The 18,673-nt window shown below is 50.1% G+C and overlaps 1 protein-coding gene across 7 annotated transcripts; it reads left to right on the top strand.

The window, feature by feature from the left end:
* Positions 1 to 155: 155 nt before the first annotated feature.
* arhgef37 (Rho guanine nucleotide exchange factor (GEF) 37) lies at positions 156 to 17,172 on the top strand. 7 transcript variants are annotated; one of them, XM_040002065.1, is made up of 17 exons: positions 156 to 431; positions 1,138 to 1,220; positions 1,842 to 3,888; positions 4,090 to 4,188; positions 5,064 to 5,518; positions 6,548 to 6,677; positions 8,386 to 8,533; positions 8,625 to 8,824; positions 8,901 to 9,031; positions 10,219 to 10,323; positions 10,821 to 10,934; positions 11,308 to 11,477; positions 11,961 to 12,108; positions 12,186 to 12,314; positions 13,083 to 13,278; positions 13,465 to 13,634; positions 15,181 to 17,172. In XM_040002065.1, exons 5-17 carry the CDS (start codon positions 5,075 to 5,077, stop codon positions 15,397 to 15,399), a joined length of 2,304 nt encoding a protein of 767 aa, XP_039857999.1. In that variant the 5' UTR covers positions 156 to 431; positions 1,138 to 1,220; positions 1,842 to 3,888; positions 4,090 to 4,188; positions 5,064 to 5,074; the 3' UTR covers positions 15,400 to 17,172. The 7 variants fall into 7 exon arrangements, with proteins under 7 accessions (XP_039857999.1, XP_039858000.1, XP_039857996.1 ...); XM_040002066.1 differs by lacking the exon at positions 156 to 431 and having other exon boundaries at positions 845 to 1,220; positions 3,692 to 3,888; XM_040002062.1 differs by lacking the exon at positions 156 to 431 and having other exon boundaries at positions 845 to 1,220.
* Positions 17,173 to 18,673: the final 1,501 nt, after the last annotated feature.

The following is an 18,673-nucleotide window of genomic DNA, read 5'->3' as shown; positions in this document are numbered from 1 at the left end:
TTATTTTGTAGAGCAGAAAGCGGATGTCCTTTGTGTGTGTTGATCGAGTTCGTGAGCTGCAGTACATCAACAGGTGAGAGAGACGGCGCGCGCTCAAAGGAAACGGAGAGGTGCAAAGGCGAGAGGATGGAAGGGGAGGAGGTGTCAGGGGAGGAGGTGTCAGGGGGTTCCGCTCCTCTCTGAGCGGAGGACGGCAGAGGGTAGCAGACCTGCAGAGGAGGAGGTCCGCTACTTTCCGGAAAAACAGTCCGTGATTTGTTTCCGCCTGCTCGCGTTAATGATCGACCAGGCTTCGGTTAATCGACGCGCCGAGCAGAGTCATAGGAGTTGAATCAAACGCTCGGATAACAGCGCGCTCAGATCTAACGCCGCTGTTAGCTTCAGTATCCAGTCATCAGTTACATCGCTGTTCATTGTTATTAAACACACAGGTCAGGTCATACACTGTTCTTCCACCATCCTCTCAGAGTAACACACTGATGGTTTCAACACATTTATAGTTTCATTCAATCTCTGTCAAACTTTGTATGACTTATTTATTGTATGACTTATTTTAATGCCCACTCACATCCTGGGCCATCTGATCTCAGGAATTCGCATGATAAGGTGGGGCCAGGTTTCACAATGAACTCACCCGAAACTCTGGCTGATTGGGACCCACACCCAGTTTCACACCTTGGCTCAGGCGATTAGAGGATCATCAGGGGGTCCTTTTGTCCCTCTGTGGGGGGTTTCTCCCACTAGGTTTATATCTGGGACTCTCCACCATTTGACCTTAGAACTGAAGAAGCTTCTCGGATGAGAGGTGAAACGTCTTCAAGTAACTTAAAGAAGTCCAGACGCTTTTCTTTCCAAGCTCCTTTGACTACGATGACCTGGATGACTGAGAACCTTCACAGACATGACTTATTTATTGTGTTATTTCAATCACTTTCATGTTGTAGATCTCTTTCCTTAGAGTCCAAACTTTCTCCTTAAAATAAACACTTTGGTAATATCAGCAGGTTTAGTCTACAAATGATGGGGTTGATTTAGCCCTCTGCCCATGGACTTCAGTTCTGTTACCATTTTGCCACATGAATCTTATTTTCGTAATAACTTAATTTTGTGCATCTCCTGCCTGATGTGCTTCGGCAGACGTGTGTGTTTCAGGTGTTTGCTGAGTCCCGTGCTGCGGAGTCCTCTGCTGTCCCCGCGGTCCTCGATGAAGATCCATGAAGGTAATTTGTGTTTCTTCTTTGTGGCGTCGCTTTAAGCAGCTGGACACGGACACGGCTCAGCGACATCAGCAGTGACACATCTGTGACGCCTGTCACAGACACTCACAGACACTCACAGCAGTTTCCTGAGTGATTCATTGCTCCGCTTGAGCTCTGCTCTCTGACTGGACGGTTTCTGTCAGCGGTGACGTGACTCTGTGGCCGGTCGTGGTCACTGTGGACCCAAAGAGGTGACTGGACGTGCCTGACAGGAGAGTGTGACCGCAGACTCCGAGGTCAGGCTGAGACACGATCCACCCACGCTGAGTCTGAGTCGAGCTGACATCACCTGAGCTGCTGGAACAACAATAGCAACCAAACTGAGATGTCTGTAGCTTTACTCTGTCCAGTCAGGCTGTGATGGGTCTAGATTTAGACCTCAGAGAGCTCAGGTGTGACAGGTGACACTTTGTACAGCTGTGAGTCAGATTCCTGTCGACAGCACGTATTATAATATTTACTGAAACTAAACAGTAAAATAAACGTTTCCAAATTGACACTGCCTGTAGGGGGCGCCACAGCAGATCATCTGCCTCCATCTTTTCATCCACTCTGATGCGAATCCCTCTGTCGTCTCTGCAGCTCCGCCCGTCATCAGTGCATCCTCCCCTCCTCCCTGAGGTCACCTCGCAGCCTGAAAGCGTTCACACCAAACCTAAAACTTTGTTAGAGTCAGTCATTGGACATTGAAGTTTACTGAGCACGATCAGTTTTCCTCACTGTGTGAAGGAAGTGTGGCAGAAGAGACAGGAACCCTGGATCTGCTGCTGATGTAGAGGTCCGTCCCTGGAAGCTCAGAGGTAGACGTTGTCAGCTGAGTGAAACCTCTCGCTGAACGATCGGATCGGTGAGGAGCGACAAGGCCTGTCTGTGTCATGTTTCACTCTCAGGTTTGTCATAGTTGCTGTGATTTAATATGAAGGCGTGGTCTAATCCCGGCTTGGAATGTGCACGGCTCTGAAAGCTTTCCAGGTACGAAGCATACGAGCTCTGGACTCTGAGCAGCGTGTTTGCTCTGCAGGTGGTGAATGCCTGAAGTGTCACGTCACTTTTAAGCCTTTCTTTTCCTGCAGCACACCTGAATCCGTCAGCCGATCAGCTGACCGAATCCGGCCCCGCAGCATTCCTCGCCCACATTTCCGAGGATGTTATGAGCAGGATAAGCCGCTCCTGCCCTGCACACTCACCCAAACACGCCGCTGTGAATCCCGTCAGCCTGCCGGGCTGCGGGACGAAAACGTCTTCCTGTTTATTCCCACTGACACGCTGGTCATCAGGCTGAAGCTCGGGCTGAGAAGGTGTGAACCTGCGCCGCACACCAACTCTGTGGAATAATAAACTGAAGTGAAAGCTTCGAGTGAGAGGCGCTTTCTGTCAGCTGTTCCTGCCCTTGGACCTGGATGATGTCACTGAGGAAGTACGATGGGATGGTGTGCGCTACGAGGTGAGTCCACCGTTCCCTCTCGGTTCCCCGGGTATCCTGACGTCAGAGATCAGGGCGGTCGGTTACCAGCCCGCTGACTGAACATGGCTTTCTTGATCCAGGCACGAGGGCGCTCACCTGAAAGTTGGCGGAATCTGACCAATCACAGTTATGTTAGGAGAAGAATAAAGTATAAAACCAAGACGACTCAGAGGTCAGTGTCAGCAGCTCTGCATCAGTGTGTGTGTTAATAAAGTTTGAAGCCTGGACAGGAAACCATCCATCATTCAGGCATTTTATCAAATAAATGTCTGTAAAGTCAGTAACCGTTAGAAACGCGACACGTGTGCATGTGAGGGCCGAATCGCATGTTAAAGGTTATGAAACAGAAACTGAACCCAAAACGAATCGCATCAAAGTTGTGACTGAGAATGAACATTTGTCACTCGGAGTCACACAGACTTCAGACCTGCTGCTGTCGACGCTCTGAGGGATCCTTAGGAACGGGGACGTTGTTTTCCTGAGATCTGATTGGGTGGGGATTTCATACCTGCTGATCGCTAATCTGGAGCAGGTTCGGTTCACAGCATCAGTTTATTTTTTTTAACCCCCTTCACAGAAACCTGGAGTTACCGGGGTTACCTGGATCAGGTGAAGTCCTGCTATGTGCTGCAGACCTCAGATCTGACTCTCTGTTTCTAAACGTATCCCCCTTACTGTCAGCCTGCTGCTCCTGGTCACCCCACCCGGCCTGCCGTGTTTGCACTGCCCTCTAGTGACGTCTGGAAGGGGGTGGGGCTAAAGCAGCTTCTTTCACACACAGGATGAAGCAGTATCAGATACAGAAGGATTATTCTGAACTGCGAGTCAGGCAAAGCTGCTCTGTTAGAGTCTGGATGTGCAGTTCACTCACAATACAGGATAAAGTCTTTATGTTTGGGGTGGTGTTCACTTCCTGTCAGGGTCAGAGGTCAGAGAGAACCTAAATGTAAACCCTGTTTGTTCTCAGAGAATCTGAGTGATCCCTGTGAGGAGGAGGAGGAGCAGGAGGAGGACCCACAGCACTTTGTCTCCTGTGAGAGGGAAACTTCAGCCTCTGCTGCCTGAAGCTCTGCTGCATGGACCCCACCGTGTTTCATCAACATGTCCTCTGATTGGTCCTTCCCTTCAGTCTGAAGATCTGTCAGCCAATCAGTTTCTGTCTGGGTGAGCGCCACTTCCTCTCCCCACCAGCTGCTGCAGTCACTCAGCTTACTCAGCAGCACGAGTGTGTGTGTTGTCCTGTGTGAGCCCTCCCACCTTCTTTTCCACTCCCATCCCCCTTCCTCACACACGGCCTGTGTGTGTGAGTCAGTGGAGAAAGTTACACTCTGTGTGTGTGTGTCTGTCTGTGTGTTGTCCTTGCAGCAGACTTTGCTTCAGTGCGGCGGGGGAGAGGAGTGAGCGAGGACGCTGCAGCTGGGTGAGGATCGGAGCTGAGGGGATCGCAGCATTTCGGGGTTAAAGGTGAGCGTGTGCTTCCTTCAGTTTGTCCCCGCCTGCATAAAAATGGCTCTGACCCGGTTCAGACCCGGTCTGAGGGTTTTAGGTGATCAGGATTATTTGTGAATCATCGGTTTTCTACAGAGGGTGAAGGAGTTTACCATCAGAGGCAGTGCTTTGGGGCTGTTTAGACTGAGGATTTTAAATCTCAGTTATCCCCTCTGTGGGTCACCGTGCCCCCCCAGATGTTCCAGCCGTGGTGGTGGGGAGGGGGGGGGGTGGACACTTCCTGAGTATTTGTGAAGGCTCTCAGTCATCCAGGTCATCGCAGTCTAAGGAGCTCGGGGAGAAAAGTGTCTGGACTTCTTAAGTTTGCTTAAAGACGTTTCACCTCTCAAGGAAACTGAAAGACGTGCAGGCACACTTCCTCAGTCATTTATTCAGTGTGTGTGTGTGCTGGAAAATCTTTTTCTTCAGTTTCTGTCGTCTGTAGTTCAGAGTTATCTTTATTAGTTATTATTAGTTATTGATGATCCATATTGATTAACAGTGGTGTAGTACAATAGTTTAAATGACGTGTAGGTGCCCTGTGTTTGTACGGCGACTGCAACCGTCTCTGTGCTTTTCTTCCTGCGAATGATGATGCTGTGTGTGAGCAGAGTGCTGATTGGTTGAAAACTCTCCTTCCAGCTGAAGTTGTTCTTTGGCGACCTGGTTGTTTGTGTCAGGCTGAGGACGTCTGTGTGAGTCTTTGTCATTTGCTGTTATTTCCCATGGAGACAGCATGCCGTCCTCTCAGTCATCAGGGAATGTAAAGTCTGCAAGCTCCAGAGCAGACTGATGACAGCAAAGATGCTCAGACATGTAATGAAATACCTGACAGTCTGTTTCTTTCACAGCCGTCTCCATCATGGAGGTGCCCAGGAGGCTGTCCTTCCCACTGGTTCTCCCTAAACCAGCCTCGTCTGCTCGGTCTCCTCTGGGAGCTGCAGGTCAGACAGCTGGAAGCAGCAAAGATCAAACTGGAGGGGAAAAGTTCATCTCAGAGGAGAAGACGCCTGAGTCAGGGGTGATTGTAGTGGTGGAGGCGCCACCTGAAGATGGAAAAGCTGCTCGGCGATTCTCCTCTCAGGACAGTTTCTCAGAGGAGAGCTCGTTATCAGAGGAGAGGCTGGAAGAGGAGGCCAGAGAGGCCCAGAGGAGGGCCGAGGAGGAGGAGGCAGCAGCCAAGGAGAGGGCGGCCCAGAGGCAACAACTGGCCATCCAAGAGCTTGTGGAGTCTGAGAGGAGCTACCTGCGCCTGCTGCAGCTCAGCACCGTGACCATCAGGAGCAACCTGCAGCAGCAGCTACAGGTAGGACCTAGGAACACACCTGCCCATCGAAGCAGGAAGCAGGGGGAGGGGCCAAACTGCTCGTTTCAGACGGAGGGCGACCCTAGGGCCTGCACTGAGCCCTGGGATCAGACACAGAAGGATTATTATCGACTGTGAATCATGCAGAGCTGCTTCAGCTTTATTTATATAGCACCAAATCACAACAGCAGTGCCCTCAATGTTCTTTATATTGTAAGCTAAATAATGATAATATATAATAATACAGAGAACACCCCAACAAGGACGTCTGAGAACAAGCACTTGTTCATAGAGCTCATCCAGCTGGGGAGAAAGAAGGGCTGAGGGAGGGGACAGAGATTAATAATAAGCAGTGAATAAATGCAGGGGGGTGTATACAGTCACAGTGACAAACTCTGATAGTGACAATACAAAGAAGCAAAAAGAAAGTGGCTGAACGTAAAGCTGCTGCTCACCTGTGCAGCAGGTGAAGGTTTTAGCATCCTGCGCCCTCTCAGTGGCTTCTTATCACCTGCTTTTCATTATGCCTGTTCTGTTGCTTAGTACTGCTAAATGACAGCTTATTATCACTGTGCTAATGAAATGAGGCCTCATAAAACATAATGAAATCAGGCTTTATGGGCAAGGAGAGCTGAGCTGTGGAAACACAGCAAGGGAGCAGGGCGAAGCCGTGAGTGAATGGCGGCTCTGTGAGACAGATGAGCCGCTGGATTGTGCATTGTTCAGCCTCCCAGCGCCCAGCACCCCCGTCTTTCCAGCATGAGCACAGATCCACCTTTATTATCAGAGGTCAAAGGTCAGCCAAGCTCTGACGCTGCTGCAGCACATCCCCATCACTTTTTCAGCGTTCCTCAGATGTTTTTATATACTCAAAATACATGAACACAATGTGTTATAATGGGTAATTTGGGTTATAATGGGAGCGTATGGGTTGTAATGGGGAACCTTCAGACTTTGGGGTTAAAGAAGTGTCTGATATCAGGTAAAAACCCTTATTTTCTGTCTCCCCTCCACCTGCTCTGACCGAAGCTGCCTCCAGCTGGACTGGACAGCATGTTTCTGCACATCGAGGAGGTGATCGATGTATCGAGCCGTCTCCTGAGCCTGCTGGACCAGAAGCAGCTTCAGTCTGGAGAGCCTGACTTCCTGCAGAGTCTCTGTAAGTGACCTGACACCAGACCTTTACTTTGACGTGTCACCCTCACAGCTTCAGTCTTTCTGTCGTTGTAAACAGGATGTCAAACAGGAAGTGGTTGTTCTTTGTTGTTTTTCTGACTCTTATCAGAATCAGAATCAGAAACGGTTTATTGCCAAATGTTGAGCAGGTTTACAACATTAGGAAATTGCTGCGGTGCTTCAGTGCAAACATACTGTCATAAATTACGCTTAAATAGACATGAAAAAATAAAAAAATAAAAAAATAAAAATAAGAATAAGAATTAAAAGTGCTAAGTAGAAAGATATATACATGAGTGCAGGTGGTGATCAGTGCCAAACATGGAATGATGCAGTGAACACAGCGTAGGGTCATGTGTTAGTGGTGGGAAGTCATATGGTTATTGTTCATGAGTCCAACAGCAGAGGGGAAGAAACTGTTCTTATGGCGAGAGGTTCTGGTGCGAATGGACCGGAGCCTCCTGCCTGAGGGGAGCAGGTCAAACAGACTGTGTCCAGGGTGAGAAGGGTCAGCTGAGATCCGAGCTGCACGCCACAGTGTCCTGGAGGTGTACAGGTCCTGCAGAGATGGGAGTCTGCAGCCAATCACCTTCTCAGCAGAGCGCACAACACGCTGCAGTCTCTGTTTGTCCCTGATAGTGGCTCCAGCATACCACACGGTGATGGAGGAGGTGAGGATGGACTCGATGATTGCAGTGTAGAACTGCATCATCGTCCGTGTTGGCAGGTTGAATTTCTTCAGCTGCCTCAGGAAGTACATCCTCTGCTGGGCTTTCTTGATGACGGAGGTGATGGTGGGCTCCCACTTCAGGTCCTGGGTGATGGTGGTACCCAGGAAGCGGAATGAGTCCACAGAGGTGATGGGGGTGTCAGTCAGGATGATGGGGGGGAGTGGAGCTGTGTGCTTCCTGAAGTCCACAATAATCTCCACTGTCTTCTGGGCATTCAGCACCAGGTTGTTGTGGCTGCACCAGGACACCAGACGTTCAGCCTCCCTCCTGTAGGCAGACTCATCCCCGTCCGAGATGAGCCCAATAACGGTGGTGTCATCTGCAAACTTGATTAGCTTGACAGACTGGTGGGTGGAGGTGCAGCAGTTGGTGTACAGGGAGAAGAGCAGAGGAGAAAGAACACAGCCCTGAGGGGAGCCGGTGCTGATGGTCCGGGAGTCCGAGACATTCTTTCTCAGCCTCACATGCTGCTTCCTGTCCGTCAGGAAGTCAGTGATCCACCGGCAGATGGGATCAGGCACATTCATCTGGGAAAGCTTGCCTCGGAGATGGTCTGGAAGGATGGGATCTTGACCTTCAGGATATCCTTTTTCTTTATTGACACAAATTTAAAGATGGAGTATTGTGATTCAGCTCAGGTGAGTTCCTGAATCACACAGGTGTCACCTCTTTGTTTTTGTTCCGGGGAAGACTCTTCTTCACAGATCAGCTCAGCATGTAAAGTTAAAGTCAGACGTTGTGGCGCTCTGACGTCTGATAAGCTGATGTTTCTCTAACTTCTCACAGTTTTTGTTGGATGAAAACGAGATGATCATCATCGAGAAACCCGGGAGGTAGACAGTGAAAATGATGATTGTCTTCGCTCTTTACTCGGCACAGCCGTTTCCCGTGATGAACGTTAAAACTTCCTTTCTGCTGCTTCTTGTAAAGGAGTAAAGGTGTGTTTTCCTTCTCTGACAGGTGACTCGTTTCTCAGCCTGTCATCAGAGATGGAAGCCGCCTATAAGGAGTACCTGGCGCACTACAATCATGTGACGGAGGTGGAGAACAGCTACAAACAGAAGGAGGCTCTGTGGAACGAGGTTGTCAGAGTCATCAAGGCTGCGGCGTAAGTTTACGGCGCCTCGTCTCGCCTTGGACAGGAAGTGCTCAGAGCCGAGGAGCTGACTGATGAGTCTTGTGTCTCTCTTGACCTTCAGGCCTGACGTCAACGCCACGTCGCTGAGCTTCTTTTTGGTGATGCCCGTGCAGCGGATTGCCCGCTACCCCCTGCTGCTGCAGACCATCCAGAAGCACACCGACGCCTCCCACCCGGCCTACGCCCTGCTGGAGCAGACCGCTCACACCTCTGTCGCCTTAAACTGTCGCATCAACGAATACAAGCGCTTCCGGGAAGTCGGTGAGGAGCGTGACTAATGGGGCCGGATGTTGGCGTGAGAAAGCAGAAGGTTTTAACTGTCACTCGTGTTTTCTAGCTGACAAATACAGGAAGACGGAAATGCTGACCATCAAGGACAAGATCGTCCGCCTCAACACCCACAGCATTGCCAAGAAGACCGCCAGGCTCGGTCAGCAGATCAAACACGAGGCCGGACTCAAACCTAAGGTAGGCCGAACCCTGAGCCTCATCCACAGGAAGCTCCGCCCACATGTTTGTGAGGACCAGCCAATCAGCAGAATGCTGTCTTAAAGGAGGAGGAGCTAAAACAGCTTGTGTCAGACAGCACCAGGATGACACACAGAAGGATTACTGTGAACTGTGGATCATGCAAAGCTGCTCTGGTGGAGTCCAGGAGTGAGAACAGCAGGTTACAGCTCATGCAAAGCCTCCGTCAATCATACACTGTAATCATACGTGTGGAAGGATCAGCAGGGGGAGCAGGCTGCAGACAGGAAGTGTCTGATCAGACCTCCCACTCTCCCCAGGCCACTGCTGTGTTCACAGTGGGTGTGAACGTCCGAGCCAGAGTGACTGTACAGCACACGTCCTCCATGAGTATGAAAATTACAATCAATGTCTCGCAGTAAGTTACTGTCAGGTTTGTTGGCGCTGGACTCTGAACTGTGGAATCAGACAAGTGGGTTTATTTACAACACCGGTGATGTGTACATGTATAGAGTGAGGCAGGGAGAAGGGGGCTGGGAAAAAGGGGAACGCACGCTCAGTCCAAATCCAGAGTCCACACCGTGCTCACTCTCACTCACGCTCATCTGGGAAGGGTCCAGAGACGGATTGTACAAGGGAGATGGAGATAGACGTCAGAGCTAGGCTCAGGGAGATCAGCATCAGTCTGAGCTGGGCTACACTAACATGCATTTGCGTTGGTGTGAAGCTCAGGTGACCACTGGAAGGTCTGATCGACCAAATGCTGTTAGGTGGAAGCACAGCTGTGGACTAGGGAGAGTGGAAGGTCTGATCAGACACTTCCTGTCTGCAGCCTGCTCCCCCTGCTGATCTTTCCACATGTATCATTACAGTGTATGATTGACTGAGGCTTTGCATGAGCTGTAACCTGCTGTTTTCACTCCTGGACTTCACCAGAGCAGCTTTGCATGATCCACAGTTCACAGTAATCCTTCTGTGCGTCATCCCGGTGCTTTTCCTATAAGACAAATGTCTTCTGATTGGCTGCGCCTCACAAACAGCAGGTCTTCTCTGAACCTCTGGCTCCTACTGACACTGACCCCATTACTACATGTTTTAAAGCAGTGTGTCACACAGCTGGTTTATGTAGCGCAGCTGTGTGTGAGCTCAGAGCATCTCTTTAGACCGGCGTGTTGGATGTCTTGCAGCTGGTGGACGAGGAATTTGATGCCCTGGAAGGATTCTTCTATGTTTTGGAAAACGGCATCCTGGAGCTGCTGGAGAACGTGGAGATGTACCTGCAGCACCTCCAGGTAAACTCACGCTCACACTTTGTCTTGGCTCTCGACTTCAAAGCTTTAGTGGACTTTATTGACTAAAACTTCAAACCTGAATAAACTCATTTGTAAAACATAAATTTGCAGCAGTCACTGTTTCAGGCTGTGACTCACGGTCAGACGCTATAATTACAGACGTGCAGTCATGAGTTTGTGAGTCTCTGTCAGGAGGCCACACACATGCTTGTGTACCTTTCTGTTTTCCTCATTCTGTCCTTCACACCAACACTCAGCTCTTTGTATCTCTCTGCTGTTTAGCTTGTTTAGACGTTAGCGAGGACGACCCGCCCACATCTCCTGCTCTCCGTCTGCAGCACAAACACCGACTTTAAGAAATGCTCAGAAACGTTTCTTTGTTTCAGCTTCACTCTGATGTGTTTGATTGTACATGTTTGGTTTGTAAAATAACGTGCTGAGGGCGGCGAGTCGTGTTTGGACAGCCAAGCGCTCAGCTGTGTGTGGTTGCTCTGCAGGGCTTCCTGTCCTGCCGCACGGAGGACTTTGACTTGGACATGGATGGAGAAAAGGCACCGATCTGCTACAAAGAGATCACGACGGCGCTCCGACAGTGGATCCTCCCGATGTTTGTGAGTGATTATCTCTGAGAACGGTGCTGCGGTCTTTACAGGTGCAGGAAATGTCGCAGCACTGCATCCTGTCGGCTCGTGTCCAGTTAAGAGGACAGGATGAGTTGCGATCACAGACACAGCACCAAACTTTACAGATTACATCACAGATTTCTCTCTGTGTAAACAGCTTCTGATTGGTGGATGGTCTGCATCCTGCATCCCACCTCCGATCTCCTCTGCACACGCTCAGAACATGATCAGAGGTCAGACACAGGCCGCTGTGTCTCTGAGCGCCTGCAGAGGTGGACATGCATATTTTGCCTCCTGTGAAAGGATGATGCAGTGAACGACGGTCTGCTGATGTCGATCTGTTCTTTGTTCCTTCTTCCAGGAGAAGAGGATGAGGAAGCTGATCCACCAGCCGCTCTGCGCTCTCCGGGACCTCCTGGTGGGCCCGAGGAACCTAATCAGGAAGAGACTCGACAAGCTGCTCGACTACGAAGTGATCGAAGGAAAACCCAACCTGAGCTACGAGGAGCAGGCTGTGGCCAACACGTACAGGTGGGAACTGGTTTCTGATGGTTCCTGATGGTTGGAGCTGTGAGTGACCTCGGATGATCTGATATCCTCGTGTTGGTGTTGTTCCCAGACCATCATGAAAATGTTGTTCCAGGTTCAACATTGCAAGTGACCAATCACATTGTTGTGACGTTATTCTTTTGCGCGCCAAGCCATTCGTGCATTTATGAAATTCCAATGTTGCAAGGACAATATCAGTTCTGCTTACTGTTTATTAAAGGGTTACGGTTAGGGTCAGGGTCCGTTGATCGGCGGACAGAGGCGGTTTCTCGCAGCTTAAGTACAGTTTTTTGTTTTATGCCGGTTTTTCCCGAAGTCGCAAAAGTATGACGTCACAACATTCTGATTGGTCACTTGCAATGTTGATCCTGGAACAACATTTAGTATGATGATCTGGGAACAACACCAACACGAGGATATCAGATCGTGCGAGTGACCTCCTCTACTCCCCTCTCCTCCTGACAGGACGTTGAACACACTGCTCCTGACGGAGCTCCCTCAGTTTAACGGGCTGGCTCTGCAGATGATGTGGAGCACGTTGGGGACGTTCAGCTGTCTGCACAGAGATCTCGCAGCAGACATGGAGCAGCTGTTTCACAGCTTCGCTCAGCAGGTGACGTCCTTACAGACAGGCTGATGCACAAAAACACGTTGGATATCGGTGCTCATCCTTCACGTGTCTCCCTGCAGCTCCCTCACAGCAGCCTTTCTCCTGGTGCATTCTGGGAGTGGGCAGAGTCTTCGGTGCTGGAAGGAGCGAGGAGGCTGCAGCATTTATGTCGAATGGTGGAGGACAAGCTCAACGCGCCAGATGCCCAGGTTAGCGTTCAGATCGGCTTTCATTCATTTATACAGCAGCAAACCACCTCAGGGCGCTTTACACTGTAAGCTACAGAGCACTATGGGCAACAGTGGACCACTCAGCTGACCTCAGACATGTTTGACATGTTTCAGCTGATTGGTTACTGCTGAAAGGTCAGAATAAAAAATATAACAGTGATTTTATCATCCAGCAAACATCCTTCTCCGAATATTTAACCACACCGACGCGATGGTGTCACACCGACGCGATGGTGTCACACCGACGCGATGGTGTCACACCGACGCGATGGTGTCACACCGACGCTCCCAGTCTGAGCTTCAGTTTCCTGAGATTGTTGGTGTTCGGTGGGGGCAGTGGAGTTTGCTGTGTGAGTGTCGAGCATCGTTCCTGAAGTAATCTGTCTAAAAAAAACGCCACCTGTATTTCCTGTTCTGCCGCGTGTTTCGTGTGAACTGGTTCAGCTGCTGGTCCCAGTAAAGATCTGAAGTTCCAGTCACGTCACACTTAGCTGGAGGTTATAATACAAGGTTCTGGCTGAAGAATGTGGCGAATCATCATCATACGTCATTCGCAGGCGATAACGAGTCAGAGACGAGGAAGCGGTGAATGTGCCACTTCTGGTTCTTCAACTTTGCAGCTGCAGAACCAGAAGTGTCTCTTTCTGAGTCATTGTTTTCATTTCTGAACACCTTCCAGGTAAATTTGTGTGAGTAATTCAGCAGCTCTGCCCTCTCTGAGATCTGACGTCTGCTCGTGTCTTTCAGCCTCTCAGCCCGTCCTCTCAGCGCCGTCTGAAGCAGCTAATGGATAAGCACGGCTCTGGAAAGATCTTCCAGGTGATGAGCACGGTCGTGGGCACCCGGGACCTGGACCTGAACTTGACTAAGGGCGAGCTGGTGGCAGTGATCAGCGAGGCCGACAGCCGTGGAGACAGAAGGAGGTGGCTGGTCGATGCAGGAGGTGAGACTTTTTATGACGTTTGCACTAAAACCTGAGAGGAATAACTGTGGCGCTATCTGCTGGCGAGCCGCTGTTATTGCAACTGAAACAGACGAGCAGCCAATGGGATCGCTCTGTGAGGGCACACCGGGTTGGTCTGACACTGTCAACAAATAAATGTTAAACTATATTTACGTCTTCACGCAGGGAAGCGAGGCTACGCTGTTGCCTCGAAACTCATTCGCTATCACCAGCCAACAGACGACCCGCCCCCTTCACCACACCCGAACCTGACAGAAGACGTGACTGCACGCAGAAGACACTCCTACAGCCCGGCGGGCAATGCCCCACTGCCCATGAGTCAGCCCTGCTTCCAGGTAATTCAATTCCTCTGCATTAGATTGTCCAGGAGACGGAGGCCACGTGCTGTCCACCAGCGCAGGGCTGCAGGTTGATCATCCAGCTGCAGTCAGAATACTTTAATAATCCCGACAGTCGCCCCGAGATAATAAGAACAGACTGAACTAATTAAGTAATACAACATGTTACAAAGTTCGCTCTGATATATACAAACGGGCAGGAATGATGTCCTGTGTCATTCAGTGGTGCATTATAGGTAATGTCAGTCTCTGACTGCGTGTGCTCCTGTGACTGGCCAGCACGTTGTGGCGTGGGTGGGAGGTGTTGTCCTTATCTTGGACAACACCCTCCTCTCCACCTTGACAGCGTCCAGCTCCGCCTGTTACTGGCCGTCCCAGCATGCAGCAGCACAGAGGACGGCTCTGGTCATGACAGTAAGACTGAATTTGTTGTTGTGCACAGCAAATGCGATGCTGTCACATCCTTGTGCGCGTTGATACGCTGCTTGATGGAGCGCCGGACTCTCAGCGGTCTGCTCCTGAACAGTAATGTGACACAGAGCGGCTCTACCTGAGCAGGTGATTTAAAGACAGGCAGCTTGTTGTTGATGCTGGATCCTGTCTAAGCTGTCAGTGTTTACAGTGTTTGGCCCACCCAGTAACAGCCTTCACGTGGATCTGACTCGGTCACACGCTCTGGGCTCCTACGACACGCTGCTGATGCTCCAACACAGCATCCAAGGAAGCTTCACGTTTTCATTCAGTGTTTGCACAAGTTTGTAGGGATCAGTAAGAATGTCAGATACAATCCTGTTCCACCCACAGCCCGTGGGTATTCTGTGAGGCGTTCATGGAAAGATCTGCTTTGTGCCAGTGCATGCACACGTCTCCAGTAGCAGCAGCAGGCCTGTGTCCACCTGTCCTCACACGCTGTCTTTCTGTACCTCAGAGGCGCAGTCCACACCGGTCTCTCAAACCTAGTTTTTATACCATCATCAGCTGATTGTTTCTTAAACGGTAGAAGAAGATGTGTTCTGTGCTGCCCTCGTCTTACACGTGACGACGTGTGCTCGGAGTACTTCTTCTTGTCTTCGTGTTGATGCGTTGCACTTCTCTGAGCGTAATTCAGTGCAAAATAAGCGCCGCTGCTGTTGAGCACGGTTCGTTAGAAAGAGCCGGGTCAGGTGGTAGTAACGACCCCACGCTGGTGTTTACAGCCGAGTGTGTGTGTGTGATGTGTGATGACACACTGATGTGTGTAATGCTGCTGTATCAGCCTCTGCAGCTGGGAACATCTGCGACTCGCAGTGTCGTTCTGACCTTTATTTAAACGCCGTCAGGGAAGACGCTGTCACTTCCTGCCTCTGTTTCCTGTGTGCGGTCTGCAGGTATGAAAGGAGCGACTGAGTGGAGCTTAATCACAGATGGGCTCTGTAACGCTGATGATGTGTGTTCCTCCTGACAGCCAGGAGGTGCATGTACGTGATGGAGGAAGGATGTGTGGATACAAGTGACGGTGTGGAGGCGGAGACTGTTAAATGCTGCTTTTTTTTCATGTTTCCAGGTTGTGGGCGCCTACGACTTCACGGCTAGATCCAAACACGAAGTATCCTTCCGGGCCGGAGAACCCGTTCGTATCCTGGAGCCTCACGACAAACGAGGGAGCCCCGAGTGGAGCCTGGTGGAGGTCAGAGGAGGTCAGAGAGGCTACGTGCCCTCCAACTACCTGGCAATCATGCCCGTGGGAGCAGGGCTGCCCCCGAACCCCGGCTTCTTCCTTTAGGGGGGGAAACTGCAGCTGGTGCAGATGAGAGGATGGATGGAAGAGCCTCCCAGGATCAGCTGTTTACAGTCTCAGTGTTAATCCTGCCACTTTATCCAGTTTACGAATGGAAGTGTAAAGTTTCTCCTGTGGCGTTTCCTGCTTCCACTTCCTGTGCAGCGTGCACAGGATCGAAGCTTCAGGAGCAGCAAATGAAGTTTACTGACTTTAGCTTTAATAATGAAGGTTTACTGGTCTGCAGTGATCTCTGCACTAACATGCACAATCATCCAAGAACGCTCTTCAAAGATGGCGTCTGTAACGCCATGAAGCTCTGACGGCGTGTCACTTCAAACAGCCTGAACATTTGGACGATGTTCGGTGTGCGGCGAGGACACAAAGCTGTTTTTAAGATGAAGGATGATTTTCATGGCTGCTGTACGGTGAAGCGCTCATTTCCCATGAACCTCAGAGTGATGCTGCATACATGCAGGGTGTGAGCTCTCTCAAGCTAACTGTAATGTGTGTGTGTGTGTGTGTGTGTGTGTGAACCCTCTTCACCTGCAGCAGCGCTGACAGGTACACGGCGCTCTCATCATCTCAGACTGAGTAATGTGATGTAAATGTGAAACGTCTCCGAGGCCGAGGAAGAACAAGACTCAGCAGGAGGAGGAGCTGGGAGAGGGGCGAAGGACAGCGGCAGTTTCTGCTTTGCCTATGAGCGGATTTAAATTTCGTTGTACTTTGATTCCAGAGTTTTACGTAGGAGTGAAATGGGTCAGGACAGAATAACCTCCTCCTGCATTCACATTCACCTGACGATGCTTGTTGCTATGGATATGGCTCAGGCAGTGCGGGTCACGTCTGTGGCATTTGCTCGGCCGGACTAAAGCTGCAGCAGCATTTCTTGATTCCCGCACTTTTGGGTCAGAATCATTTGAAAGCATCTCTGAGCCTCCTGATTGGCTCTTAGGTCATAAACAGGAAGCTGAGCTCCAGTAGTTTTGCAGATAACAACAGCTTGAATGTTTGAGCACCACAGACTCTCTCCTGGCCTCCTCCTGTGGGGCTAAGCAGCCTCAGCTGCTGTGAGCGTGGAGCAGAGGGAGGGAGGCCGAGAGTCAGAGCTGCTCAGCTATTCCCATCAGGCTGAATGTCAGGAGGAGGAGGAGGAGGAGGATGCTTCTCTCCTAAAATACCAGATGTCCTCAGGGTTAGTCAGATGGACTGAAACCTCAGCCTGAGAACATTTACCTGATTTCCCCTCCTCAGAGGGGAAATCTCTGAGGAGATTAGGATGAGGGGAGCGGTTCATTCCTCAGTTATTTTGGGAAGTTTTAATTCCACAGACGTGCAGATGAAGCTGCAGCGTTCCTTATGTGGAGGAAGTAGATATTTGAACCCATATGCACACGGAAACCACAGAGGGAACATTTCTGGCTTTTTCTGTCTGATCAGAAACCAGGTCAGCATCTTCCTCGCATGCTGTTCTCATTTTCACCACCAGAGGGAGGCAGAGACTCGGAGCGTGTGTGCATGATCAGACTAACTGTGTGTGTGTATGCATGTTTGGTAATCGTGGCCAGAGTGTGTACTTCCTGTTTTGTTTCTGTGTGGTTTCACGAACCTGCTGCTCAGTCGGTCCTGCTGAGTCATTCTGTTTCCTCGATGCTGCAGAGCTGCATGACCTCTGCTGAGCTGCCACAGTTGTGATATTGAACTCAGTCACACAGCAGGTGGGAGGCTGAGCAGCAGCAGAGAGTGTGGCTTCAATAAAACTAAACTCAAAACTTTTTTGTGGCGTTGCATCATTTCATAATCAGATGTTAGTTGTGAGAAGAAGCACCTGAATATTTGTGATGATTTACGAAGCTGTGGGGTCCACACCCACTCAGCCCCTTTTACAGTTAAACATCTGGAGACACAGCTGTTCTTGTTCATGCATCATCATCATCATCATCAGTGTGCACATTTGCACACAGCCTACAGGTTTTCGCCATCTACTGAATAACAAGCTGAAAGAGGAAGCTGCAGTTCCTCTGGTGTCCAGCAGAGGCAGCAGTCCCCATACACGCCAGTGTTAAATAAACAGCCTGATACAGGAACAGCATTGGTCTCCATAGATAATTTACTCCTTCATAACAGCTGTCTTAACCCTGTGTTGTACAGAATAAAGATAAGAGGAAAAAGAAAAGTCATTATATGCAGATGACACATTTTTATTTTACTGGACTTTGTTTGAATTCAGAGACAAATATAACAGCTGTCCAGGTGAGGATGTTTCTGTACCTCACCTGTTTAAATTATATTAAGGCTTAAGGTTTGCATTACTAGGGGCGTGGTCTCTCCGACTGACAGGTGGATGGTGACACAGGTGGGTGTAGCTGCTAGCTTCACCCGAACTGCACCTCAGCACCATGTTTGTGCTGCTTGAGAGTTTTGAAGCATTTTAATGACATCATGTGACCAATAACATGGCTGCTGTGAGGTCACTGTACTAACAGATTGTGCAGGAAGGCGGAGCTCCAGATTTAGTGCAGGGGAAATTTCTAGGATTTTGATTGGCTGTTACTGATTAGGTGGTGTAGCTGATACCTTAGCACACCCTCACGGTCACTTCAGTCTCCAGAAAACACGACTGGACTCTGAAGCTTGGATATGTTGAGTTCAAAACTAGCCGGTGCCTTTACCTCCATCTTTTTTTAAATCTTTGTCAACACAGTGGTGCAGAGAGAGAGGAGTATCCTTTATTGTCCATCCTTCTGCATGCACGATGACAGTCATATGGAGTCACACAGAAGTAAGGAATAAGAGACTACAGGAAATGGAGAAGCTGTGCAAATACCAGCAGGATGTTGGTATTTATTGACTTCATAACCAGTGATGGTAATGGGGAGGAAGGACCTGTGACAGAACTGGACCTCTCCAGCTTCGTGTGTGTGTGTGTGTGTGTGTGTGTGTGGTGGGGGGGGGGGGGGGGGGCTTCCTGATGAGCTTATCCAACTGATAGTCGATAACGTTGTGAGAGGTTGCGTCTCTCACAACGAACGTAATATGGTCAACACCTTGGAGACGCTTGCAGCTGCTGTGAAGGCTCAAAACAACACCATTGAGCGTATGAGGGGAAACATCAGAGAGAGGCGTGCTCAAAATGAGACCCTTGAGCGACAGTTGGAAAACATCGCGGAACGGATCACTGCAGTTGTGAGGTCTCAGAATCAAAAGAACGATAACACCATGGAACAGAAGTTTGATACCATCATGGGGAGGCTCGCGACTCTCCAACGGGAGATCG

This window comes from Simochromis diagramma, unplaced genomic scaffold (genome assembly GCF_900408965.1).
Source record: "Simochromis diagramma unplaced genomic scaffold, fSimDia1.1 OVJJ01000738.1, whole genome shotgun sequence".
NCBI classification, from domain to species: domain Eukaryota; kingdom Metazoa; phylum Chordata; class Actinopteri; order Cichliformes; family Cichlidae; genus Simochromis; species Simochromis diagramma.
Note: the sequence above shows the minus strand (reverse complement) of the source record. Positions and strands in the feature narration are given on the sequence as shown.